The sequence below is a fragment of the Paramacrobiotus metropolitanus genome, unplaced genomic scaffold (genome assembly GCF_019649055.1).
Source record: "Paramacrobiotus metropolitanus isolate TYO unplaced genomic scaffold, Prichtersi_v1.0 Parri_scaffold0000164, whole genome shotgun sequence".
Classification (NCBI taxonomy): Eukaryota; Metazoa; Tardigrada; class Eutardigrada; order Parachela; family Macrobiotidae; genus Paramacrobiotus; species Paramacrobiotus metropolitanus.
In genome coordinates, this window is record NW_026570384.1 from 61,216 (window position 1) to 87,047 (window position 25,832).

Genomic DNA, 25,832 nt, shown 5'->3' on the forward strand with positions numbered 1-25,832 from the left:
AAGTGTACTCTCGGGAAGAGATAAACTGAGTCATTTTCGGTCCAGCTTTTCAGTTTCGGTTTCAGTCTTCCATTCCACGATTCCACGGTTTTCCTTTTTCTCATTTAATATACATATTTTATGATTTATGTACATACTTTGGTTTTCCTAACATACACATAAATGCATCGCTGCATAACATTATAAAAAGAAATCCCAAAACAGATCATCACAAATCAAAAACACCCAACAAACTTCCAGACTACACCGGTCCGACACAACCGAACATGTACTATCAAATCTCCCCCTTTATAACAATCTCCTCCCTGTCGCCGCTCTCCAGCCCCTCGTTGCTGGTGATGGTGGCGAAACTCGTCCGACTGCGGATGCGATTCAGTCCCTCCATCTCCAGTCGCGAGAAGCGGCAGTAATCCCCATCCGGCGAGCTGGACAAGCGGGTCGGCGAATGCGGCACATGCAGCCGGTGCGAGCTGGCCGAGTGGGATTTACTCAGATTTCGGTGATGCGAGGGCGCCCGACTGAGCAGCGGTTTTGGCGACGTGTCCCGACTGGCCAGGACACCGTTCTCTGGACTGAGCGTATTTACCACACCCAGGTCCGATAGTCCCACCGGGTCGCATTTGGTCTCGTCCGTGTGAGGGAGAGTAAGGTGGTCAGGATCGGTGACTGTTGGTTTCAGTCCCCGACGCCTACAGCAAATAATTATAAATGATACACCGCACCGTCACCACTAAAGTATAGTCTATGAAGAAATTAAGCTGAGTGAGAACAAAACGAAAGCTGCAGTAGTCTGTTTATTGTTTCACCTCATCTCCAATTCTTTTTCACGCAGCCGCGTCATCCGGCTCAAGCACTCCATCATGTATTCCTGGCCTAAAAGTTCCATCCCAGTAAGCGTTTCGATCAGAACCCATGTTAAGTAAGATTGCCAAAGAATAACTTGCACTTCTAAACAGTAACCATTTCCAGCGCAACAAAACTGAAAGCGCGAAACTTGCAGTAAATATGTTCTGTACTCATATCACGAAAGTTAAGCTGAAGCACCACACCATGCTGTTCAACTCATCTCGACAGAAATCTGTCGAATGCCAATTACTGTATTTAACAACCACGTTATTACCCTACCTGTTTCCAAATACCTGACACAGCGGCTCATTCAAAGCCGTATTGTCTACCACTCACCTTCAAACAAACGCCGGTAATTAGCGAAATGATCGCTGATTAGTGTCATGGGCTGTGAAGTGTAAAAGAACACAATTAGCTACACAAAAAACTTAAATCGAGTTAAGAATTGATCTAATAAGAAACTTCGGCCCCGTCTACGTATATACTGTACTACTACGTACCAGCGTCCAGAACACAATGCCTAGGATAGCCACGCCTCCTCCGACGACCTTACCCACGGCTGTTCTGAATATTCACCAATATATATCAGTGACAGAAAACACCATGTCACGATTATGCCCATGCAATTCAAACAAATCATACTGTGGCCAGATGTCTCCGTAGCCGATCGTCAACATGGTAATCCAGGCCCAGTACATCCCGCGCGGGATACTGTTGATGTTCCCATCCGCATGGCAGCACTCCACCGCGTATACGAGTGTTCCGAAAATCATGGAGTTTATAAGCATCAGATAGCATAGCATCAACAACTCCACGAAGGTTGAGCGAAGAATAGCAAAGATCATCTGCAATTATAATGATGTATCGAACTTACAAAAGGTTAGGATGAGACCATGTAGAAAGCCGCTACCGAATCAAAAGTGCCTGATGATGAGACGAAGCTCAAATAGATATAAACTCAAAAAGCTCAACAAAAAAATAACAAAAAGATGTATACTGTAGCTAAACAAAACTTTGCGCAAAATATCGCAAATACTGATTATAAGCACATTAAGTTTCTCGACAGAATATGCCGAAACAGTCAATATTCACCTGTATTCGTTTGAGATACCGTGAGAATTTCAAAATCGTCACTAGCCGCAAGAGACGCATGGTTTTAAAAAAAACCGAAGTGGCTGCACACATAAGGCAAAATGGCCAGCAATCCAGCAATGTTGCTGTCACTTCAAAGAAAACGTCGCAATAAAGTACAGGCAAAATGGCAACAACACATCCAATAATTCGTTGGGTGGCAGTGAAATACTTCTAAATGACACAGGAAAATATCGCCCACCAGCGTCGCACAAACCATAAAGTACAGGTTGTAGGGTTGTAATACTGCGCCCGTTTGACCGGATGCCCCAGCAGTGTGTTGGGATACTTTAAAAGATCTGTCAGCGGCAAATAAAACTCAGCGCCGTTAATGCTGACATGAATTTCTGGTGGGCACTCCTGTTTGGCTGCCATCGTGGATATGCTGGTGCGGCTGTGAATGCGGCGGATAGAAGCCACCCGCGGCATCACCGGGGCGGCCAGCGGAGGCCGCATGGTGCGGCTGGCCAGATCGGCACTGTAGCGCAAATACTGCGAGTTGGCTTTCATTAGACGGTGGTACTCGTACGTCATCGACTCCAGTACGAAACTAAGACAACCAAAAGGGTTAAGATTAGGTACTGTCATCAGTTCTTTTAAAACCTGGGCAATTTGATGAGTTCCACTACTGATCAACTTCGGGCAAAACTGCGAAACTGATATCGAAAACCATGGTTTACATTCTCATATAACATGTACGGTTGTCACAAACGTTCTGCATCGCTCGTTTGTGATTTCGGATCACTCTACAAAAGCTACTTTCAAGGAAGATATTGTAACGCCTGAATGCAATGGTTCATATTAAATTTATTTATAAAAGTACACTAATGTACACGAGTCAGCATGACAGTGCACACTGCACAGCAAGGGAGAGATGACTGCAAAGGATTTCTTGCAGCTTAGTGACCTTACCCTGTGAAGACCAAGCCAAAGCAGCCACATAAAATCGCGGTAACTTGACCAGCGGCTTTCTGAGGAACAACATCACCATACCCAACGGTGGTCATTCTGTCAAAACGAAAACAATAAACACAATGGTTGGTACAAATATGCCTGTATGCATTCAAATTATGCATACAAATTATCAACTTGAAAAATATTACTCATACAGACAGCGAGGTTACATAATTGACAAAATACGCAGGAACTAAGATATAAACAAGATTAACAAACAAATTGACAGAGTAAAGTAAAATTTAAAAAATAAACAGAAAAATAAAAAAGCAAGTAAAGTCATGCAGCAGGATAATACAGTAAACAATGATACAAAAGTAAGTAAAAAATAACATGTGAAAATTCAAAAAATAACCGTTTTACAGCTATTAATAAGGCATAAAAAACTACAACTGAAACAGCGTACGTTATTACTGCCCACCACATGCCGACGGGAATTGACGGAATGTTAGCTGTCTCCTGTCCGATGCCCTCCAGAGCGTACATCAATCCGCCAAACCCAAGCATGCACGTGATCATCAGGAAGAACAGCACAAAAAGCGTGCGCACATTGTTCCACAAGGCTATGGTGATAAAACAAACAGAAACTAAACCGGCACGTAATAATAAGAAGCTGGAAAGGAACGAACACATTCATGTCAGCAACGGCAAGCCAGCAAAACAGAGAAAACAATCACATAAATTGGTAACCTGGAGGAAAAAGATTCAAAAAAAAAAATAATACCAAGCAAAAAGGTGACTGACTGGTTGATATGTTCGGGATTGCAGTAATTAAAATTATCAATCAACAAAAAATAGCCTTTGCTCACTGTCCACTGTGCTGCAACGGCAGTTTACACTGGCTGCCGCCACCGCTACACCTACCGCAACCACTGGGACGCGCTTACGTAAACTTAAGTGGCTAGCCGAAAAAAAACAAACGGAAATTCGTAATCAATAAATCGAATCCCAATATTATTGCAATATCATCTCACTAGAGCCACGTACGTGTAACTATACTAACAATAAACCTATTTCCAACAAACGAACTGTCCGTGAAAGCGGTAAAGTAAAATAGCGGTGGTTACATTGCACGAGCAGCGAACACCACTGGATAAAATTAAAATGGAAAAGCGTGACGTACGCTCTTCGTGTCAGGCAAATTTTACGCTCTTGACAAAGACTAGCACATCAAATAACTAACAGCTCTGGTAAAAATCACACGTACACTACGTACTAAAACAGAAAAAAACTGTGCTAAGGCTAAATCTACATAAAGTCACAGGTCTACGCAACAAAAATACAGAATTAAATATAACAACCCGTCAGTGCAATCATGCAACGTACTTAGGAAGAGCATAACAATCCAGTGATGCCGATAGAACCTGGATGTGCCCAGTACTCGCGAGATGAGGATCAAACGCATTCCGCGTAGTGCATTAAACACACTAACCGACATGATACCGGCTTGATGCGTTAACAGCAGTGCGAACACCACAGTGTACGGCAAAAGTGCGATGAAGTCCGTCCAGTTGGTCCATGTGCGCAGGAACAGTCTCCATGACGGGCAAAAGGTCAGCCGCAAAATAAACTCCACCGAAAAAAAGGCAAAACACACTGTGTTGATGATGACGAAGGGACTTCGAAAGGCCTGGTGCAGCGGAGCACGGGCGATCAGGCTGTAGTCTTCCAGTTCGGGCAACGTCTAAGCAACAGGTGGCTATATCGTAAAGCAGAGCAAAGGAACGAGCAAAATTGCATTAAATCAATGCAAATAACGAAGTTAATTAACTGAAAACGCAGACAAAATTGTGTCACCGAATCTTCAATAATGACCAGAATTAATTAAAAAAACCAAACAAAATCGACCAAGGAGATCAAAACAGAAAACAAAAAATAAAAAAAATGCGATATGATCGAGAAAACGATGGCTAACAGCGCACAAATATGGCAGGAATTTGGAAAATTAACCACCAATCAAGCGTGCACGCCCTTTTAAACATACCTCAACAATAATGACAATAACAGAGAGGAGAGTGAATCCTAGTGAGATAACGGAATAAATACGCGCCGCTGGTCCAGTCCAGGGCCGATCCAAAATGTCCCACATAATGTCCTTGCACGTGGGCTTCATCTTCACGTCGAACGACCTTTTCTGGTCAAATTGCTGCACACCTGCGCAGAAGTCAGCAGTGTGGTGTAGGCATCACAAACAATTATTGTAAATGCTTATCGTTAGCACGATCACAGAAGGACGATAATTTTATATTGCACGTTTCCAACTATAAAAGTGAAGAAAAATCAAAATCGAAAAAACAATTGATGGGAAAATTCTGTACAGAAGGTACTATTAACGAACTTACCACAGTTATAGTATCTGTGGTAACATCATTTATATTGAAAAATAATTGTTGGTCTATAGCAACTACCTTCTCGAATAAATAAGGCACTAATGGCATCCTCTTCTAATTCGAACATTTCGATGTGCTCCAGGAAGTAATTCAACGTCAAACGCTCCGGTCGCGTGAGGTTGCCAGTCTGGTAATATTCCAGTACCTGAAAAGTATGAAAGATAAAAGATGCAAAACCAGGCGACATAATAAACAGCAGGTATGTACTACTCTAAATTTGGTAAAAAAAATGAGTAAAACTGTAGCTTATAGTTAGTAAAAAATAGCAAAATTCGTCACAAAACGCTACGCTGTGGGCCGTATGCAAAATTTTGAAGCAGAAGTGCCTGGTCCGCAACTTTCCAAATCCATTTGCCACCAGGGGTCACCTTAAATTTTATTCCCATGAAACTGATAATTCTTGTAATTTTAGGTACTCTTGGTCAAGCTTCGCTCATCAATGACAGCATTTCAAAATTTTAAAAAGATTGAAAAGGTATCTCGTAATTATGGCGAAAAGGAAGCACGAGCGAAAGCCCTTTGGCCATGGCAGGTGAGCGGCATTTTGCGACATGGTTGCATGTTTGGTTCGATACTCGTAGTTTTAAAATTTAAAATGCGACGTGAAGAGAACGTTAAGTAATACCGGAAATATCACGAAAATATTCTTTGAAAATCTAAATACATCTTTGCAGATCGTGCTGCTATCCTCGCAGTACAGTACTTTTTCTCCTTTCCGCGGCAATCACTTTATACCACTTCGACATGACCCATTTGAATATCAATGCTGTACTCAAAATTCATTTTCGATCAGTTTAAAATATTTATGGGATTTGACTAAATTTATTGTGGTATCTGTGGACTGTGATGTATAAAATTTAAAATTATCCCAGGTTTAATTAAAACTCATCCAAGAAGTTCGCAATAGCACAACTTGCCACGATTGACAAGACGTACAAAAAAATGGAATACGACCTCTATATTACCCACCGCATTAAATACATCCGGTAACACTCCGGGGAACATGTAACATTTGAGCTTGGGATGAAAATACGTCTGTCTCCGATCTAAATCGCCCAAGAGTGTTGTCGGATGCCCCAGAAATATCCACTCCGGACAATGGAAACTCCGTCCACCCGCCATGATATTCACTAAATTCCACAGCTTCCGCTCCCTCCGCCGCGCCGGCACCGGGATTTTCTGGTGTCCCACTCCGTTACGAACATCCTTTTTGACGGGAAGCGATTGGGTGCGTTTGCGGAAAAAGACCCGATCGGTCAGACTCTGCAGGGGAGATTTATTATCAGTGACGGAATGAGTGTCCAGCAGATCCCCATCTCCCGATGCCCTTTCGTCTAATTCGGATAATTCGATTGACTTATCATGGACCGGGGTACGCACCCATGTAAGATGGCGTCGGGGGCCTGCGAAGTCATAAAAATCCATTATTCCTTATCTTTGAAATATATATTCCATAATTAATTTACAGTAATCCACTGAGGTTAAAACCTATATGATAATTTTTTTCAAAATTAGTAAAAGAATGATTTGATGAAAACCGAAAAACAATTAGGCATGATCGACTGCGCGCATTTGTACGAAAACGCAACAAACACCGTTGATCAAAGCAATTAATACAGAAAAAGGCGGAATTTCGGCAAAACGCGACGTCGCCTGAAGGTAATAAAATCTTTTTTGGGCAGCATGCAGGCAGCATGTTCGCCAAGAAAATCGTCAAGAAATAGTGGGAAAATGCTTACGGTTTTCCTTTGCGATACCGGCCCCCATCAATCTGCAGCAACTAATGTTTCTGCAACGATGCTGAAAATACGCGTAAACACAACTCTTGATGCCTGTTTTAATCATATACTTAATGCGACCGTGACCATAAAAAATTTGCTGGCACGAAAACCTCAGCATGCTCATAAAACGTCTAATGTTCATTTTCGAAAACTCCATGTCAACATGATATTTCGGAGCAACTCCTTAACTGTTTACTGTTAAAAAAACCATAACTGATAATAAAGGTTTGAATCACTTTTTCTGTCCAGGTATACCGCTGAGACACGGTAATAATAATAATAAATGATCTTGTATTCACGATGGCTCGTCATCTACAAAGTACCATGTAAAGGCTTTTCCTATAGGAGTACTTCTTATTTTTAATATTAATCCCTTCTTTTGCAATATTAAATTATTTTTTCTTGTTAACCACGATTACCTGACTTGTGAGTTGTGACCTTGTATCTGCAAGACTGCATTTAAATCGGGTACAAAAATTAAGGTAATTCGACCAGCAACCAACTCGAGCAAATGTTAAATAGAGAAATGGTGAGTGACACTTTTCTCTGCATTTTCAGGGCATCAGCGCAGTACTTCTATCAACATCTGTGAATACTTTGTATTAAACATGTTTGAAGCCGATATATTTCTGATAAATTAATTAAAATCGCTTTGACGTAAAATCCTACTCAATGTTCAGTTAATTACTAAGCACATTAAGAATCCCAAAGGAAGCTGCTCCTGTTAGCAGTAATAACAGAAAACAGGAATGACTGAATGAGCATCAATAACAGAAAACACAAATTATGCTATGTATGCATTTGTAGAATCTTAAAACTCTTGCCAACTGACGCGTGAATTGCACTTCCGAACAAAATCGGAAGGTCGAGCAAGCAAATTCAATTACAGAGTACAATTGTTTTAACAAAGTTTAGCTCTTGAAGATCAGAAAGTATTGTAAACATAACTTTACGATTGTTTACATAACTCTACTATTAAAAATCGATAATCGGCGTTTTTAAAACTGCTCCACTCGGCATAAATTGCTTGATTATGGACTCAATACCGTCGCCCAGCTAAACCTTGAGTTCGGAATTCACTTCACGCATGAGAGAAACCGGCATTATTATTACCACCATGAAGACAGGCCACTTATAAAAACTCGCTAAAGCACTACAAAAAGGATTACACAATCACATCGATCGTCACGTTTCCTGTGCAGCCCGATAATTCGCAACACACAACGACAGCCGGAAGGAAAACCACGGATATATCAAACTAATCACACCATCAAAGCCGCTCAACACCCATTTAGGTAAACAGAAATTTTCAGCGTAGTAGTAATTGCCACTAACTGCCACCATTTCAAAACTATTTTGTACATACATAATACAGATGTAAACAAAAGTACTCGTAAATGCAAAAGTAGTCGACAGATAGCATTCTATTGATTCTGATGCAACTGCAACCATTCCATGAACCAACAAAGCTAACTGTAAACAGAAAACCAAAATAATAAAATAGGTGAGTAATAGTAAAAAAGTAAGTACGTCCTTCTGCTAACATAAACTCGATACTCACCAAAGAAAAATCACAAAATATTCATTTTGCTGTGATCTATTGATTTTAATCGTTGTAAGAAACGGTCTTCAAAAATATTTTAACAGAAAAAAAACAGTCACAATAAAGCAATAATGAATAATCAAAACGTGCACCAAAATAAAAAAATTCCACAAAAATAATAAAATTCGAAATATTACAACGTCTATCGGTCCTACCAATCTACTCGCACACTCGTACCATAATGAAAGATAACGTAATAATAACATAATTCATTATGCTCGTACCGTAAGTGAGAATTACTATTTAGTAGTTACTGAAGAGAGTTTCAAATTTCGTTATTTTTACGTCGATTCTTGGTACCTTGAAATGCTGCAAAAAACCATTAAAAAGTTGGCAGCGTAAACAGCGTACTAGGTTGTTGCTTTTATATACTGTTTATATGCTGCAGTGTTGCGGATTGTTACCTACCGAGAAAGGGAATGGGTTTGTTGGGTTTTCTGGCGCCTCCCTTGGGCGGCGCAGCCCCCAGATCCCAGTTCTTGTAGACCACCGGTCCGCCGTGTCGATCCCCGTCGGCGCCGTTGATGTCCGGGAAGACATGCGTCTGCTCGAACTGCACGGAATTATCCATGACATGCAACGGCAAACTAGCCAATCCGTAGTTGAACGAGGTGCCACGGCTCCTTTTCAACAGAGGAGGTTAAGGGGGGCTGAAGAGCACACGGTCTTATACAACTGAATTATAACTATTAAAAGATCTCAAAACAGCACCGGAAAAATGATCGATTATTTAATCGACTAGGTCTAGGTGAATGATCAACAAGTGGTTCGCTTGCAGGGAAAGCACATCGACTATTTCAGGGATGAAACAGTGGAATTACTGCACGATGATGTATCCACTTTACCGGGCGATTTGCTACATTCTGTTTTATGTCGTCGGCAAACGACGGGATCGATCAAGGCGGAAAGTGAAAGAAACGATAAAGACTCGAATGACTTGCTTTTCTTACGGAAATAAACATTGGATAAAGAAAGAAAGAAAGAAAGATCAACACGGAAAATTTGCATTGGGCGACGAGAGATAAATCACACAACAGTGACAACACTGAGAAGTGACAACACATGATAGCGGATCGTACTCAACTACAACAGTACGAGTACTGTAGTTCGCTATTCAATTTTGGCAGGCAGCAAAGTTGCAAACGTTGTTGTCAATGGGAGCCGTTGTTTCAAGCGGCCACCGGAATGGGCGTTATTCTGATGGCTGATTGAACGAAAATGAACAAAATATTTATTAGTTTTAAGAATAATCTAAGTGAAATTTGTTATTTACGTTGTCGGGCTTTTTTAAGTTAGAAACTTTCCAGAAAAAAAATGTAAGAATTTTTTTCAAATTTTCAAAAATATACTTTTTCATTAGCAGTCCTTTTAAGTGCCACATAATAACCACGTACTCTGTATGTTTAATGGTTAGTTAGTTACTAAAATACAGTATTATTCACATAACACAAGGGTACGAATTATCGAGTTTTACACAAGGGTAGTAGGGTACGAATTATCGTTTTTTCTTATTGCCCATTGTTTATTGTCATTAAATTAACACTGCCATTTGGCAAATGGCAACAATCCTCTTTCTCGTAAACTTTTATGTTATAACAATCGTTATTCTATATTCAATTATTATGATCTTACTAACGAATAGCTTCACTTGTAATTTAAACTAAACCAATTGAGCGGTTTTACATCGAACGAAATGCAGTTAAAAAATGCAAGATTTACGAAATGCACGTAAAAATTTTTTGTCGATAAGTACGTACTTCTGTTCGAACAACGTTTAGAGTTTAGACGCATCGCACCGCGCAAACACTGTCTATGTTTTGCAGTTGGGTGTTTCGCCTTCATTAATCGACGAAGTAACAAAATAGTTTTTTATTGCAAAGGAATATTATGCGGATATTCCATTTTGTAAATGCTGCGAATGCTCCTTGTTGTTGCGGCCGGAATGTCGACCTGCTGTTTGCCTTGGTTGGTTTTGTAACTGACTGCAGCACCGCTGTCCTTTTTGGTTGCAACCGGCAGTGCAGGCCTTCCGGATACTGGAGGGTGCATCGGGGTCACCTGTTTGCAAACCAAACGAATGTCACGCAGTTAAGTAATTCAATAAATTGTACGTAGCACGATATTAATTACATGAGATTACACATCCATTTTACGCAAAAGTGTTTTCGGAATTAATTATTTAATTTAAACCGTGTGCCTACTCGATGTAATACCGTGTATCTATATACTCGTACCTTGAATCTAGGATTATTGCTAGTAGGAAACGTCGTCACAAATGTAACCGATACCGGAAGTTTTTTCGTATTTTTCACATCGTATTCCTGGGTGAATTCGGCTTCCGCATTGAAATTAGCATCACTGGCGGCATTGACTCCAGTTAACGGCTTCGTGACCTTCACCGGAATCTTGGGTGTAACTACAACGGATTCGTCGATGCCTAGCGAAATGTTAATCGTCTCCATAGGAGCAACATCGTTGCTTAGTCGCTTCTATTGGGGAAAAAGTATAATTAGTATATTATAAACAAACGGTGGTCAAACAAATTATACTTAGACGCCCCCATGGCAGTCACTGTGTGTTACATTAATAACATAATTATCAGGATTTGGCATTATGAGCATCCGTACAACGTTAGAACTGCGAAGAACGCCATACTTACATTTCCGCAAATTGTCCATCAGTGTAAATAGAACATGGTCCAGGTGTCAGAATAAAACTAGAATTATTACTGATGAGGGCTTTGCGATACACATGTCCATCCCGACCCGGCTCGCATTTGTAGCGATATTCGCAGGTCAATTGCAGGGCTTTGGCTAAAGAGACTTGCAGTGTGGATTTCCCATGCGACAGTGATACGGCTTCCGGTAATTGGACGGTAAAATCGCCGTACGCCATCTCTCGAATAGTGTCGCTCGCTTTCGCATTCTACAGATACAATGCAGTTTCTGACTGAATACAGCATCTTCGATACTAATAATATGAAGTCACTTGAATCGTACATGTGGATTTTCCGCTGACGGTAGCTGCACAACCTCCCTAACAAATTGTGTTTTGTAGTTCGGCGTTTGTCCGTCGACATTGGTCACAGTTACTGGCAGATCCGGCTCCAACAAGCTCCCATTCAAACTGGACCACCGGTAGCTGCGACTGGAAACAGCCATTTCTACATCCGTCCAGTCTTCTCCGCTCCACTGGCTTATGCATCCGAAGTACGACAGCTAATAATACAGCCGCTATGTATAGTACTATATAATACGGTATATAGATAATAATTACACAACGAAAATCTAGTGTACAAAAGTAATCCATGTATCTAAGTCGAAAATTACGACAAAAGATTTTGCTCAGCACTGGCGATTGCTCTCGCTTAATTTCCAAAAGTGACCAGTCACCAGAAGTGGGCGCACCGTACCTGAACTGCTTTGTCGGCAAAGCGCAAATCGTACTTGGGACTCCACGCTGCTTCCCGTACGGCATATGATATGTCCAGTGACACTGGACTGATGCGGTCAGGTATATCGGCCACGAGTATCACTACTCGGATGTCACTACACGATTAAGTATATAACAAACTTAAATCCATGGATATACGTTTTGTATACTACTTAACGTTTTTGTACGTAAAATACATAATACTGTAGAACAGCAAATTTTTACATCACTTTGACGGAGATACGCTAACCTGACTTTGGAAAACAGTGGTCCGATTCCGGTCTGCTGTCGCTGGATAGCGGCCTGCACCGAGCGCAGTGTCCGTTCGGTTTGTTGGATGACATTGCGCAACCGGATAAATTCGCCTTCGTATTTCCAAAAGAAATCGTAGAGGTCGGTGAAGGCACCCTCTTTGAAAATATTGCCCGGTGGGCACTGCGTTTTCTGCACATAAACCGTCATAATACCGTCATAATACGTCATAAACTTAGAAACACTGATTACGGTATAAGAGCAGAAACTCAGATGCAACGACAGCTAATAAATGTTTCCTCTTACACCAATCACGAGTTGTCGGTATGCTTCCCAACTTTCCAACCGTTTCTTCAAAAACTCCAGTTGAAGCTCGTGTTCTGCTTTTTGCTTATGGAGCAATCCTAGGCGGCTGTCACCGACACTGCTAGCGGAATTTTCGGCTGCTTCGGATTCGGCGTCGGTTCCACTCGTCGCATTCCCGACCCGGGTCTGCCGGTCCTCATCGATGAGTAACGTGGAAGTCTCGATGACCTCGTTGAACGCCGCCGGTCCACTGATGCCGATTCTAAATCAAAACCAAATCAGTTTGAAAGATATTTAAAAAATAAGAAATCATTTTGCTATAAAACGCCAGTGACATTTACAGGCGGTAATATACTAAATACATATATTTTTTATATATTCGCTTATACGATTTCCCTCGCAAATATATAACAACTATTTGATCCGCATGTGCCAGAATTCTATACAGCATTTAATTGTGTGTGTCATTAGCTGTACTTCGTAGTTCGTACGGCGCAAGTGCAGTGATACTGTTTTCCTTTGAAATATCATAAAACAGTTAGTTGTTAAAAGACTGTACCGTAACGATCCCGTGTAGTACTGTTGGTAAAAGTTAGTGAAGCGCACATGGTGAATTCCGGGATGCAGCGGCTTCGTCCATGTGCGATGAATAACAGCGCCATCCGGGTGGACTACAACGCGTCGAATCGGTGCATCCGATTGGTTGTTGCTGTTCAGACTGACAGCGGATGTATTCGCCGGCGCCGCACTGACGGTTTCGCTCATTTTAAATTATGGATAAATAATTAACAATAAACAGTGAATGTGATAAAATATGCAGAGGCTTGCTTTACCGTGGTTAAAAGTATTTTTCACTTCATTTCGCGTGTCGTGTCGCAAAGGTTCAACATGATGTGTGAAATACTTACTCTGGGTTTTCACATCGAATGCCGTTACGCTCGCCCAGTGCAGCACTTGACAATTGCATGGTACACAAGAAGCATAGAGTGTTTGTTGCGCTACCGTCTTCCGGTAAACAGATAACAGCTGTGCTCTTTTATGATTTTCCGTTTGACTTATCATGCCTAAATTGCTCACTTTTCAGCCAAGATATGGATACATACAGGCTTCCGCTTGTTTATAAATTTCCGAAGTATCGATTGTATACAGCAACACATCACTCACTCGATGATACAACCAGCGAGTTTCAGATGGCCGTGAATGGCATAAATTTTGACAAAGATTTTGGCTGCCTGCATGGGTACGTGTGACTATGCTGCCTGTGCAAAACGCCATATGAAGCCGATTATCACATTTAAGATTACCTAGATCTGAAATCTTGAACATTACAAATTTCGAAATAATTCGAGTATTACAGAAGTGGATGATAATATTGGATGCAGCATGAACTGTATAAAAAATAAGGAAACAAGAAATACCATAATTTTTATATCAGTGCTATAATAAATAAGTTAATAGCTATTTACAAATCGACAACAGAATAGCACGTTATTAAACGGCATTTGCGTGAGAAGCACCGCGAGTCAGTCTAAACTCTTCTTTAGCCGTTGAGGCTAATTCGGCATTCATAAACAGCTCCAATCCGGTCATGGCTAAGGCTTTGGCGGTGTTCAGAGTCTGCCGGTGCGCTTCCGGTTGCCCGGCGGCCACCTGGAATTCTTCGGTGTGGATTAGGAGATCTGGGTTGGAGGACGGAGAAGCCCTGACACTATACATGGGATGAATGCTGGGAATAACGTTGGAGATATTCCCCATGTCTGTTGAGCCGTACGATGGGGGCAGAGCAGGAAATACCGTTCCTGCAAAATCATGGTGGGGAATTCAACTAGATTTTTGAAGAGCTGCTGACGTACAAATGTTCGCCGTACGCTGCAATATCGGTTACTGTAATCACTTTGTACTCTGAACTTTGTGCAGTGATTTGCACCACATGTAATACGTCTAATAAATTATAATAACTGAATCCAGAAAACCAACGTATAAACCGGAAAAGGAAATATTCTTTTTTCTGTTATTCCATAAAAAATTTATTGTTAATGGCATTACAGTAAACAGAAGTAGTACTGTAACATGCAATTACTGTAAATCATTAAAATAATCCTACACACCTGTTAATTCAGCATACTTTCTGTACACTTGACCCATTTTCTGGTTCGTCATGAGTCCTTCAAATGGAACTACCGCGTAATCGCACTTCCGTTGACAATCTGTTTGCGGACAAACGGTTAAACAAAAAAGGAAGCTACACCAGCCGCATGAACCACGGTGTAATAATTAAAAACAAGAACGAGTTACTGAAACATTACCGGAAAACATGGCTGCTGCATCCACTGCATTCTGGAAGACCCTTTTCAACTCTGCCATCCGAACCACAGTGGGCGCCCGTAGATAATAATGCGAGCGCGCCATCCATCGCCCATCCTGGCACTCCACGCCAGCATGATAGATGACCCCGTGAATCTGGTTGGCGGTCTGCAGTTGCTGCCGGAAGAGCGACAGTTTGGCGTACAACGCGATGGACGCATCCACAACGGATTGTTGAGCATCTTGTACATCTTGTCCAAATGGGCAACCTGGTAGATTTGATTCGTTCGAGGCGTCGTGGGAGAAGGTCACTTCGCACTGTGAAACGCAGAACACGTTACAGCTGGCAACCGCACTCCTGCATCAAAGGCAGCAAATTAACAAATTGTGCATTTTGTACTTCGAGCAATCCTAGGACGTCGGGTGCGACCATGTTGTAACCCGCTGGATGCGCCATTAAACAGAAATCCACGCCGTTAAGCGCACCCGCTTGCAAAAGGTCAATTTTTCCTCCTGTCGTCTCCTCAGCTGGACTTCCCATACAGATTATCTAAAAACAGTTGATTCAGTGAATAATATTTTGAGGAAAACTTGAACACCTGTTTACACAAGAGAACGTACCCAGCAAGCAACAATAGTGTAATTGTTGGCAAACAACAATCTGTTGCTTCGTGCAACTTATATCGTACTTGTATAGCAAAACGCAAATCACTTCATTCAGTTAGTAAAATAATGGTCTGAATCTACATTTTCAGTACGGAAATACGGGAAATTTTTCTGACAAACTGGAGAACTAATTTTCAGTATTAGATAATTTACAATGTGCTGCATGTCATATTTGTGCAGCTTGCGTGTAGAGGTGTTGAAAAGGCATTTTCGAACAGCCTGTTTTACCTTTCCCGAAATGGTCTCAGTGCTATAGGTTTTACTTTTTGCCAGCAGCATCTTCAGCGCCACAGCGGCGCCGACTCCCGTTATAGCGATCAGATTATGTCCACACGCATGGCCGATCGTTGGTAGAGCGTCGTACTCCGCAAAAAAGCACACCGTCGAGTGTTGATTAGGATCAAAATCTGCCGATGTGAAAGTAGCGCAGAAGGCGGTTGGCAGATGGAAGCTGTGCTGCACCGTGAATCCTTGCTGCTCCAGGTACGCCGTTAGCAGATCGTGCGCGTGGTGCTCTTCGTAGGCCAACTCCGGCCGATTCCACAAAGATAGACTAATGTTCCGCAGCTCTCCGTCGAGATTATCACAGAAGTCCGAGATGATCGGGAAAAGCTGTTTGCTTCGCAGCGGGGCCGCCATAATTGGAATACTTAACTAACAATTCGGCGATCGTAATACAAATCGGAGCGAAAATGCTCAAGTACTGATTTAGCCTGTTAGTTAAGAACTTGAAGTAATCAAGACATATTGGAGATTAATAATGTTTGTTAATAGCCAGCTGCATGCGCGCTGAACGGTACTGCGCACTATACGGTACAGAGTACACAATCCTTATAATTATGAAAACTCCCCATACGAATTGCACGGTCTGTAATAAGTAATGTGCAGACCATGCGAATTGCGATAATTTCAGCGATCTTTCAAGTTCGCCTGCTGTATTAGTACTTCGAAGCAGTGCTAATCCACTTATTAATTAGTACTGACTGTCAGATTCAACTTTGGCCTGTGAACCGTACCAAAAGCATTAGTCCTTTTACGTTCTTTATACGCAATAGGGTCATATATCGCACATGCACGGCGCGGATATTGCATGCCAGTGCTATAATTATAGAAGTATATATAGCAACAGTAAATTAATATTATATTCTAGTATGACCGCGCCTGTGACCTTTGTATAAGTACAAATCTGCGTCGATGTGGTTGTGCAGTGTTCACCTGAAAAAACTTGAAGATCATCAGTCTGCAAAATTAAATTAAAGAATTGTTTCATTACCGCGTTTACCTCGTCTCATCCCCACCTATTATGGTAGCTTTCGTAGAAACGTGCCCCGTATTATGGCACCCATGTGACACATACTCGTACGTACAGTTGAATTCACAACCTGCAGTCTGTACTCTGCAGAGTATGCAGCTTTAACCTCTGAACTCATGGTAAACATTCGTACAATTAACAATGGACAAATTATCCATAACTGACCACGATAAGCATAATAATTCCTGTGTCGGTATTAAATTCGACATAATATAACTGATGCTGCTGATAGCGCTGCTCCTTGATTTGCCACTACCTGTTTAACCGCAAACCTTGCTGCCTATTTTTTGTCGCTTTATTCCTACAGTATAACCTAGCCCGTAAGCGTTTAAAAAATGCTGAACACTCTCAGGTAAGGAATTGTGTTTACTGTAGCCACTATGGCCAATTGCAGCTGGAACGAAATAAATAATTATGTAGTGTTATCGTTCAAGTGCACAGGAAGTCATAGTTGTTGTAACAATATTGATAACAGTAGTGGTTGCTGTTACAGTACTTCGTAATAGTTGTTGTTCCAGAGTCACATTTCTCTGCATCTTGGTCGCGGGATATACCGTTGCCCAACCATTTGGTCAAGTTAGCGAAGAAAGACCCGGAAATGCACAAGTTCAGCGCACCGCCGATGCTGTAAGTTTCTATAATACTTTGACCGTATTTGCGGCAACGCCGCGACGATTAATAACAAAACCCTCATCACGATCGAAAATTTGAAAATTCGTAATAGCAATTTGTAAATTCATAATCCATTACTTATATATATACCAGGTGCGAGATCAGCTGGAATCAAAACTGGGACCAGGACAAGTGACGCTGAACAGAGTGATCCGTTATCGCTCGCGGGCGGTGGATATGTTGGCGCCTGGAGGGGGTCTAACATTTGGAATGGTGTACTATATGAAAGTAAGTAACGGCTCATCGTGTGCACGTCTACTGTTTTATCCGTTCCAAGTCCTTAATCGATATGCAAATGTCCGACAAATGCTTTGCAGATTGAAGCTACTCCCGGAAAGTATATTCACGCTTCTGTTTCTACTGGACCAAGTGGGCCGAAACTGGGCGCAGTCGTGACAGGAAAACTCTTGTCCGATCCCATCGAAGCTTGATGGCTACTATTATCTACTATACGGTAGTTCCGCTACCATAATTTCGTTCAGAAAATGGAAAAATTAGGCCAAGATATCATGTCTGCATGTACTATGCAGAGTATACTATCTGTATGTAGTACTTGCACAAATATTATGATAAAATATGGGGTATATAGATGTTGTCGTGTATAACATGGTGGCTAACACACCTTCATGATCAGCGTTGAAAGCTGCGCATGCAATGATGTGCTCTTTCGCAGATAGTAATGCATGCAGCACAAGAATATTCCAGTTTTTAACTTTGGATTTTATCGATGGGTTTGCAGAGTACAGAGGCTCTCAGAAACCGGAATTCTTAACCACTTCCCTATTATCCACAAAATAATGCCATTCATTTACGAACAATATCGCATATACTCATTTTACGCACAATATCGCATATATTCATACCTCCAATCAAAAGCAATACTTGAGAAAAAAGGACCTGCTCAAAGTAAAGGCTGGAGAAAGTGTTTAATTTTGCACTTTTTGTGGAATGTTAACATTTCTAGTGATTATATTTATTTTTTAATTGACACACAGTCGGTTGCTCAGTGTACGCACGAGATTTACTCGGGTAGCTAATATATCAAAGGTGGTTTAGCCTTTTGTCGCTTTATTTTTGCACGCTACCACTTTTTATCAGGTTTGCGTTCAACTAAACGACGGTGCATGAAGAACCCTGACGAACTTGAGACTACTACCAAATTAACGTAATAATCGAACCGATATGAACCGGCTTGGTTGTAAACCTTCTGATGTGAAATTGAGATTGTTTTCTTTCTGCGTTGCTGGCATTCATTCTCTTTCAAAGTAGTACTGTACGAGTATTTCGTAGTCATGTAAAAGGCAGCAAAGCGGGAACATCGCAAAAACAGCTGTCAGCGTGCCGGTGGCTCGAACAAAACCTCTATTTACCAGAATACGATCATGTTGTCAGAAGCATTTACCGTTCATGCTGGTTTGTCAAATATAGATATTAGTACATGGACAGTGAAACTTTAGCTGTATTTCCAAGATCAGTTATGCTACCAAAAACACCCCGCGTGATGCAGAGCGAGATGCATTAATAAAATGTCTCATTAAATTTCGGTATTATTAATGCTTTTACGTTGCTCCGTGTTTACCTGGTCGGCTGCAGTATTTGCTTATTGCACGTTATTGGTCTTGTTTCGGTATTGAACTTCGGTTTAGATAGAATATCATGAAATCAGCAAGTTAACAGTCATCGCGCGGCAGACACAACGTTGGTTAGGTGCTGAGTCTGTACATTGCACAATACAGTAAATTAGAGTTGTAGTCACAATATTACGAGTACTACTATGGCATCTAATCGTAAATATTTTTATTGTACGTACCGTGTAATTAGCCAGAGCACCGTTCGGCAAGTCTAGTTTAAAGTTCATGCAGTTCAATCACAGTTGCAAACTTTAACAACAGAACACAAAACTCAAAGAAGAACTAACTATGCATTGTGACCGCTTCTATCATGTGTGTACCGATGTCCAGAATATCGATCAAATCAGTTCGGATTTGTTAGTAGTAAGTGTTAATGAAAACGCTCCGTACAGCTCCGAAATCTTACCTGAGACTGAACCACACTGTTTTTGCGGCTTATCGATATCGATTCTGGAGGTCGTTGCAAATAAGTTAAAACTCCGGTGAGTCATAAAGAAACCATCATAATATTGTTTTGAACACTTCGACGTTTTTCGCATTCGGATATTCGAAGTACGCTCTTTTCGGATCGTTTGACTTTATTCTCGACAGACTAGTCTATGTACCGGATCGCCATCCTGTGGAACACAATACATCTCTGGATGGAGCGCCCATCGACCTGCAAGAAGGGCGCGTGGCTATCAGCTTGTCGCCGCTGGCGATTTACTCCTTCCGCTTATATGAATCTGATATGATCCCCTTGTATTTTCCACGAACATACCAATTTGGCATCAACAAGGCGCATGTCAAAGGAAGCGAGAGCGTGTCTATATTTAATGGGTTATTCGGGTGCTTTCACAGTACCGCCTGGATAAGTGTCTTAGGGGTTTCACTAACAATCGCTACAATTTTGTGGCTGACTAATTGTTTGTCAAGATTCTTACAACATTTCCCGCGTCGCAATGGCTGCTCAGTGAGTACATTTTACGAGACGTGCTGGGAAGTGACTGGGATTTCGTTTTGCCAAGGTGACTGATTCATTTTACGAAAAAGACTGGTAACGCTTGTTTGAGAATTGAAAACAATTTTTATTTCTCGTAGTCGACATACTGCGCACGAAAAAAGTCATATCATATTACTTTATGCTACTTATATGGATATTTTGGATGTTGATCATCATGACGGCAATTACCACTTCGTTGACGACTGCACTCAGCATAAATGTACCGTTACTACCGTTTCATTCAGTCGACAGCTTGCTATCATCCGATTTCACCATCCTGTCACGACCGACAGACTTCTACGACGGTGGAGAGCTTGCCCACCTGAAATATAAGATCACCTTCATCGATGTCCACAATTCGGATGCCGTCGTGCATAACATAATTGCCAAATCACCGCAGCTCAAAGCTACTGTCAACTGCATGTTCGACGATAACGCTAGCTGTAGTGCAAAAGGTATTATCCCGACATTCGATTTAGCAATATACCGGTGGGTATCGGTGATGCAGCTAAAGGTCAACAGTTCACTGACCAGACCGATTAATGTCAGGTAAAGCTCTGCAGCCCGACGAAATCTTTACTAGCATCCATTGTACCAATTATTTCTGAATTTTCAGAGTTCAGCGCTTACGGCAAACCGGAATTATTAATCATTTATTCGACATCCATAAGATGATGTCATACCATATCACAATACCAACGGTGTACACAAAATCTGTAGCTACAGAAAAGAAGGGATACGCTCAGCCACTTGAGTGGTCAAGACTGGAAAAACTCTTTGTCACAACGGTATGCGTAATGGTTGTTTCCGTTGTCATTTTTATTTTAGAGTTACACTGCTCTTAACCACTGAATTGAGTGCTTCTTTTTTCTGATCCTGTTTTTCTGATAAAATACGGACAAGCACGAAATCTCGCACACCTGAATAGTAATTTGAGTTACACCAGTACGTACACTGCACATGTGTAAAATGTACAGTATCTGCATAGCAACCATGTGGCTCCATTATCGTGCCCGCTGACGTCAAATGCGACATCTCCTGCGAACCGAGTTCAGTGAGTTCACCCATTCTGCAGTTCTGCTTACATGTAAAACTAGAGTAGAATGGGAATACTGTACACTTTTTGAAGGAAATATGGAAAAACCTTATGAAGCGTTTGTGGTTTCCTATTTCACTGGCGATTCCATCGTAATCATGACTTTGTACAATATTTCACTGGAGATGCTAGTGAGGCCAGTTTTGCCAGTTTTGCAGGCGCAGAAGAAACCGTACTTACCTCCACTACATTAGGCGACAAGCTTACGCAATCAATACGCTCACAATAGGCTCTTTCATTCACAATATGTTCTTGCAGAGAAAATTGAGTTCAACGGTCTTATTTGCTTCATTCGTAAAAGGTCGGTCCGCGTGCTGAACGGACCGCTGTCATTCTGTCACTTAACGATGTGTGGCATTGCATATATAGAGATATTACTCGGCCTTCCGATGGTTTTCTGGCCAGTGTTAATGGATCACTAATGGTAAGTTTTTGTGGCATGTCGGTATCCGTCCTGCATGCGGTGGCGCCAGTACATAGGCTGATGTTCCACAACAGAACATTAATAAAGTTGGCTATTCACACTGACCAGGCGCGATATTACACATTCCACATCGTACTTTGATTCTTCTTAATTGTAAGAAGAGGTTCCGTGCTGTCAGTCTTATTTAGTCACCTGATCGCATCCTTGAAGAGTACGACACAACGCTCGGTGGATCACCTGTACCCTGGAACTAACTGGAAACATACTTGCTTCGGATTTCAATTTCCGTATCGTTTCGCGACCGACCGGCCATAGGCTGGAGGAATTGAATAAAACGATCATACTCCGATACTAATCCTACGGATGATGTGCTACAAAGCATTGTTAGTGGCCAGTGGGCCACAGCGCCTACTGAAACCCGTCTTGCGAAAATTTCCTTGCAGACTGAAATAAAAATAAACGCAGAGTGAAGTAAAAATAAACGCAGACTGAAGAAAATTATCGGCATTTGGTCAAGAATTTTAGACTTTGGGTATCGCCCATGCAGGTTCAGGGTAACCACTCGCTCGCTCAGTAAACCTCTAAGGTTTAGGTAAGGCGAAACACGATTTTTATCATGATCGCCAAAATGTTTTTGATTTCAGTCTTGCAGCATGCTAAAATTTATTTGAAGCCGGCTTTCTTAGCCACCACCTGGAAATTCTCGACGGAATGTCATGCCGTTGAAATGGGAAGGTGATGTCGTACAAACTTTGGCAAAGACATGATACGGTATACAAAATAGAAAGAAAAGGCGCTGTATTGTTTTTCAACCGAAGAGCTGCTTTTAATCATTGCGATAATGTTTCTTTAGGAGCTGTTTTGCCCTAAACGAGAGAAAACAAAAGCTATGCCACCTATCCAGAAATTCGATCCTAACCATAAGAATGTATAAGCACCATTTTCGGCATTTCATTTTATTCTTAGCAGTTGCCATTACCGGCCACTTTCGATTAAATACTGCCAAATGCTGTCAGTGTTAGATCTAAAGATTCATTATGACTGTCGTTGTGAGAGCTGTCTATTAACCGTTCTGAAAACATTTTTTGTTTTGAATACTTCTTCTGCTGTAGCTAAAACAGTTTTAGACCGAAATCAGCAGCAGTTCGTTATGATCAAGAAACGAGCGGGCTCGACTTTTGCTACGAACTGAATCCGTAATGTCAAACTTTCAGTTAATGCATATTACTACGTACTTTCGCTGTGGCAACCCTTACGTGCAAGGGCGACGAAGATAATTCGTTCGATAGCAAAAGCAACACAAGCGAACAGTAAGCTTTTGGCGGATAATTCAAATATTACACTCAATCTATCCAGCGCCAAAGAAAAGGCAGAACTGCTTCGGCTGCGGATCCCATTGCGTCGCATACGTATCTCGCTTCTGAATGTCATCAGTCGGTGCAACTCCGTTAAATGTTTAGTGATCCCAGTTTGGGAAAGAGCCAAAATCCTACAATGCGCTCGCAACATAATATAATTTTTATATATTTAGTACTCGTACAAGTGGTGCTGTTATCACTCTTTCAACTTTTCAATGTTGGCATACCGTGAATTTATTTCCTGGTTGTGGTTGCTATTTTTCTGGAGCTGAATAATGGATATCCAAGAGGACTTCCCTAATTCAAATGCTGGAACAAGTCCTTTGCGACTGCACTCAGTCGTTTCGCTAAAATAGCACACTACAGCGTACTTGTCTTTTAAGGTTACATCGGCTGCAATGTCCCATAAGATCCCATCCGACCCATTTGCTGCATTGATTAGCGATTTCGACCGGAGTGCTCGATAGGCATCTTCTTGGTACATGTATTCAGTTCGAGATAAAAAAACAAATTCGGATTTGACGAAACTATCCAGTGACGTAAATGGAAGTTCAGTGGATGCGAGACTCAGAATGGCAGTAAGCGAAGAGGTTATGATATTGGACGTAATCAGTAACCACGGAAGCCAAATCGTTATGATAACACGGAAAGTGTATGAAGGTTGCATACGAACGTCAGCTAATAAGGAACGAGCAAACCGAACTCGGATTACAAAGCATGGCACGTTGAAACGTTCTACCGATCGGCAATTATAACTCAGCAGACTGTAATTCATAGTGTAACTGACATACCTTGGTTTAAGGAAACACTGAAGACTTCCCAAAACGTTTCTCTGAAGACCTTTAGGCGTTTGCATGAGGTGTCACCCTTTCGCAACCCTAGAACCTTGGTGCACCACAGCAGTATCACTAGAACAACGGAAAGCAGCGATATCCCATACCAGCCGTTGCGATCGATACTCGTAATTAACCCAGGCAGAACAGGAAACGGCCCGTGTCGCATGTGAGATTTGTGAACGCCAATCTGGTAACTACGCTTGGCATACGACTGGATCATATTAAAATCCATGAGCCGTTCTGGATTGACACTCAGCGGACACACACTAATGTCCACTAAACCGGTTTGGACGTCATACGGTGATCCAAAATACGAAGTACCGTAGTCAGTGGTGTGACGATCGGGAATCAAGATTAGCTGTTTCTGGATATCCGTGGCGACGATGTCCAGTAAGGCGATGGATAAGCCACAAAAACATAACGATCCCGGTGGTGATTCGTAGCTATACGGAGGATTATGGTTGATACTGGCAATAAACAGATTCCGGCGATGTTCCACAAAGGAGACGTTTCGACTAGGACCGTCGTAATTTTCAGTGCATCTACTGTAATACTCGTCGCACTGCCCAGATTCCATGGTTTTTGACCCGGCCGCGTTTTCAGATCACTTTTTATTTGTTTCATCCGTATAAGGACAATTACGATCGGCATTGATCGCCTTCGAGCTCGTTCAAACATATAGATGGACTAATGACAGCGCCAAACAGTGTGCAGATGTTTAAATACGTAAGTACGAGTATCAATCGACAGACGTCGGTCTACAACTTCGACTGCATCATAGTCCGTGCAGATATGTACCTGCATGCCTTTCCACGTCAAATCAATTACATTCTTATTGATCAGAGACATTTATTTGTTCTTGGAGGGAGTGTATTCACACGCTGCCACGTACAAAAAGGAGCACAAGTACCCAAATATAGATATTCAAAATCTGTTGTTAATACAGTATACGCCGAGTGATCTGCCTGCACGGTTTGAGACAAATCAGTTTGCTGGACATCTACCTGCCTATTTGTAGTATGCAGTGCCGGCGTATTCGTGTTTTTTTTAGTAAGCCTCGAGAAGCGACATGAGCCAGTGCGGGAATTTTTATCGTGTTTGTTCGAATACCGAACGGGAATCTCTCCTCTTTAGCAACGCCAACGCTATAGTCGAAAGCGTAAATGATAATCCCCCATACAGTTACTTTGTACCACAACTGAATTCCATGCGCGCTTGCTTTTGTGGGGTATCAGTTTCTGTCTTGCAGATAAAACGGATCTTAGGTGAGAAGATTGTGGCAGTCGGTAGCGGCGGTGTGACCATGATGGAAATAAAACAGTGACTGCGCGCATAAAATTAATATATATACGTATATACGGTTATTATATTATAGTTTGATCCTTTTACCCGATCGCCATCTGGAAGAGCATAACACGTCGGTCGGTGGACCTCCAGTAGATTTGCAAGAGGGCGTGCTGATACGAGTCTTTGCCCGTTAACCATTACCGATTATCGATTGGTGGAATTTGACCTGATACCCCTGTTGTATCCACCTCGGACGTATCAAACTGGGGTTCATAAGCAGCATGTCCAGAGTAGTAGTACAGTGTCAGTCTTATCCGGGCTGTGGGATGATTTCGACCATGCTGCATGGACTGGAATTACAGGGATATCGTTAATGACTTTCACAGTATTCTGGTTAATTAACGTTTTGCTGCACCGTTCGGTAAGGTCACCAGTGCGTGTGTCCTCTTGGAAGAAAAGATGGGGCCGGAAGTATTTCGAACTTGGGGGATTGCACTCTAACATTTGCTAAACCAAGGCAAAGGTCGTGAAGAGTTCATTCGGATGTGAAAAGTTTAATTCTTCGCAAA

General features: G+C 41.8%; 5 protein-coding genes and 1 long non-coding RNA gene across 6 annotated transcripts; 2 read left to right on the forward strand and 4 right to left on the reverse strand.

Annotated features, from left to right (window-relative positions):
- Positions 1-112: 112 nt before the first annotated feature.
- LOC129600093 (uncharacterized) lies at positions 113-9,749 on the reverse strand. Its single transcript, XM_055498485.1, has 14 exons — positions 9,114-9,749; positions 6,291-6,724; positions 5,340-5,466; positions 4,916-5,085; positions 4,258-4,615; positions 3,338-3,494; positions 2,890-2,985; positions 2,205-2,527; positions 1,939-2,069; positions 1,489-1,691; positions 1,347-1,410; positions 1,183-1,234; positions 807-873; positions 113-689 (listed from the first exon to the last, which is right to left on the reverse strand). Exons 1-14 carry the CDS (start codon positions 9,274-9,276, stop codon positions 275-277), a joined length of 2,760 nt encoding a protein of 919 aa, XP_055354460.1. The 5' UTR covers positions 9,277-9,749; the 3' UTR covers positions 113-274.
- A 237-nt stretch (positions 9,750-9,986) lies between these two features.
- Positions 9,987-13,629, reverse strand: LOC129600117 (protein F37C4.5-like). The gene is made up of 9 exons (XM_055498520.1): positions 13,255-13,629; positions 12,696-12,957; positions 12,388-12,581; positions 12,118-12,253; positions 11,705-11,923; positions 11,365-11,630; positions 11,261-11,276; positions 10,940-11,194; positions 9,987-10,763 (listed from the first exon to the last, which is right to left on the reverse strand). The coding sequence occupies exons 1-9, from the start codon at positions 13,458-13,460 to the stop codon at positions 10,575-10,577; spliced, it is 1,743 nt and encodes a 580-aa protein (XP_055354495.1). The 5' UTR covers positions 13,461-13,629; the 3' UTR covers positions 9,987-10,574.
- Positions 13,630-13,987: 358 nt separating this feature from the next.
- On the reverse strand, positions 13,988-16,734 carry LOC129600144 (xaa-Arg dipeptidase-like). Its single transcript, XM_055498557.1, has 5 exons — positions 15,894-16,734; positions 15,400-15,549; positions 15,002-15,317; positions 14,804-14,902; positions 13,988-14,494 (listed from the first exon to the last, which is right to left on the reverse strand). Exons 1-5 carry the CDS (start codon positions 16,302-16,304, stop codon positions 14,187-14,189), a joined length of 1,284 nt encoding a protein of 427 aa, XP_055354532.1. The 5' UTR covers positions 16,305-16,734; the 3' UTR covers positions 13,988-14,186.
- Positions 16,735-17,094: 360 nt separating this feature from the next.
- On the forward strand, positions 17,095-18,335 carry LOC129600145 (uncharacterized). Its single transcript, XM_055498558.1, has 4 exons — positions 17,095-17,329; positions 17,496-17,604; positions 17,743-17,877; positions 17,967-18,335. Exons 1-4 carry the CDS (start codon positions 17,313-17,315, stop codon positions 18,078-18,080), a joined length of 375 nt encoding a protein of 124 aa, XP_055354533.1. The 5' UTR covers positions 17,095-17,312; the 3' UTR covers positions 18,081-18,335.
- Positions 18,336-20,319: 1,984 nt separating this feature from the next.
- LOC129600118 (uncharacterized) lies at positions 20,320-24,553 on the reverse strand. Its single transcript, XM_055498521.1, has 2 exons — positions 23,932-24,553; positions 20,320-20,584 (listed from the first exon to the last, which is right to left on the reverse strand). Exons 1-2 carry the CDS (start codon positions 24,551-24,553, stop codon positions 20,532-20,534), a joined length of 675 nt encoding a protein of 224 aa, XP_055354496.1. The 3' UTR covers positions 20,320-20,531.
- Positions 21,362-22,915, forward strand: LOC129600146 (uncharacterized). The gene is made up of 4 exons (XR_008692025.1): positions 21,362-21,782; positions 21,961-22,165; positions 22,427-22,553; positions 22,636-22,915. It is a non-coding gene; the product is annotated as an uncharacterized LOC129600146 (long non-coding RNA).
- Positions 24,554-25,832: the final 1,279 nt, after the last annotated feature.

What these genes read in the sequence shown, in the direction of transcription:
- LOC129600093 (XM_055498485.1), bottom strand. Translation starts at nt 9,276, where the DNA reads ATGGATAATTCCGTGCAGTTCGAGCAGACGCATGTCTTCCCGGACATC. An exon ending in TACGGAGACATCTGGCCACA is followed by an intron (nt 1,411 to 1,488) that starts GTATGATTTGTT and finishes GTGAATATTCAG; the next exon opens with AACAGCCGTGGGTAAGGTCG. An exon ending in TTACCGGCGTTTGTTTGAAG is followed by an intron (nt 874 to 1,182) that starts GTGAGTGGTAGA and finishes TGGAACTTTTAG; the next exon opens with GCCAGGAATACATGATGGAG.
- LOC129600117 (XM_055498520.1), bottom strand. Translation starts at nt 13,460, where the DNA reads ATGAGCGAAACCGTCAGTGCGGCGCCGGCGAATACATCCGCTGTCAGT. An exon ending in TACTACACGGGATCGTTACG is followed by an intron (nt 12,958 to 13,254) that starts GTACAGTCTTTT and finishes GTTTTGATTTAG; the next exon opens with AATCGGCATCAGTGGACCGG. An exon ending in CGTCAGCGGAAAATCCACAT is followed by an intron (nt 11,631 to 11,704) that starts GTACGATTCAAG and finishes TTGTATCTGTAG; the next exon opens with AATGCGAAAGCGAGCGACAC.
- LOC129600144 (XM_055498557.1), bottom strand. Translation starts at nt 16,304, where the DNA reads ATGGCGGCCCCGCTGCGAAGCAAACAGCTTTTCCCGATCATCTCGGAC. An exon ending in ACGTCCTAGGATTGCTCGAA is followed by an intron (nt 15,318 to 15,399) that starts GTACAAAATGCA and finishes TGCGTTTCACAG; the next exon opens with TGCGAAGTGACCTTCTCCCA. An exon ending in TGCAGCAGCCATGTTTTCCG is followed by an intron (nt 14,903 to 15,001) that starts GTAATGTTTCAG and finishes GTCCGCAAACAG; the next exon opens with ATTGTCAACGGAAGTGCGAT.
- LOC129600145 (XM_055498558.1), top strand. An exon ending in TTCAGCGCACCGCCGATGCT is followed by an intron (nt 17,605 to 17,742) that starts GTAAGTTTCTAT and finishes TATATATACCAG; the next exon opens with GTGCGAGATCAGCTGGAATC. An exon ending in GAATGGTGTACTATATGAAA is followed by an intron (nt 17,878 to 17,966) that starts GTAAGTAACGGC and finishes AATGCTTTGCAG; the next exon opens with ATTGAAGCTACTCCCGGAAA.
- LOC129600118 (XM_055498521.1), bottom strand. Translation starts at nt 24,553, where the DNA reads ATGGAATCTGGGCAGTGCGACGAGTATTACAGTAGATGCACTGAAAAT. An exon ending in CAGTGTTTCCTTAAACCAAG is followed by an intron (nt 20,585 to 23,931) that starts GTATGTCAGTTA and finishes CTTATATTTCAG; the next exon opens with GTGGGCAAGCTCTCCACCGT.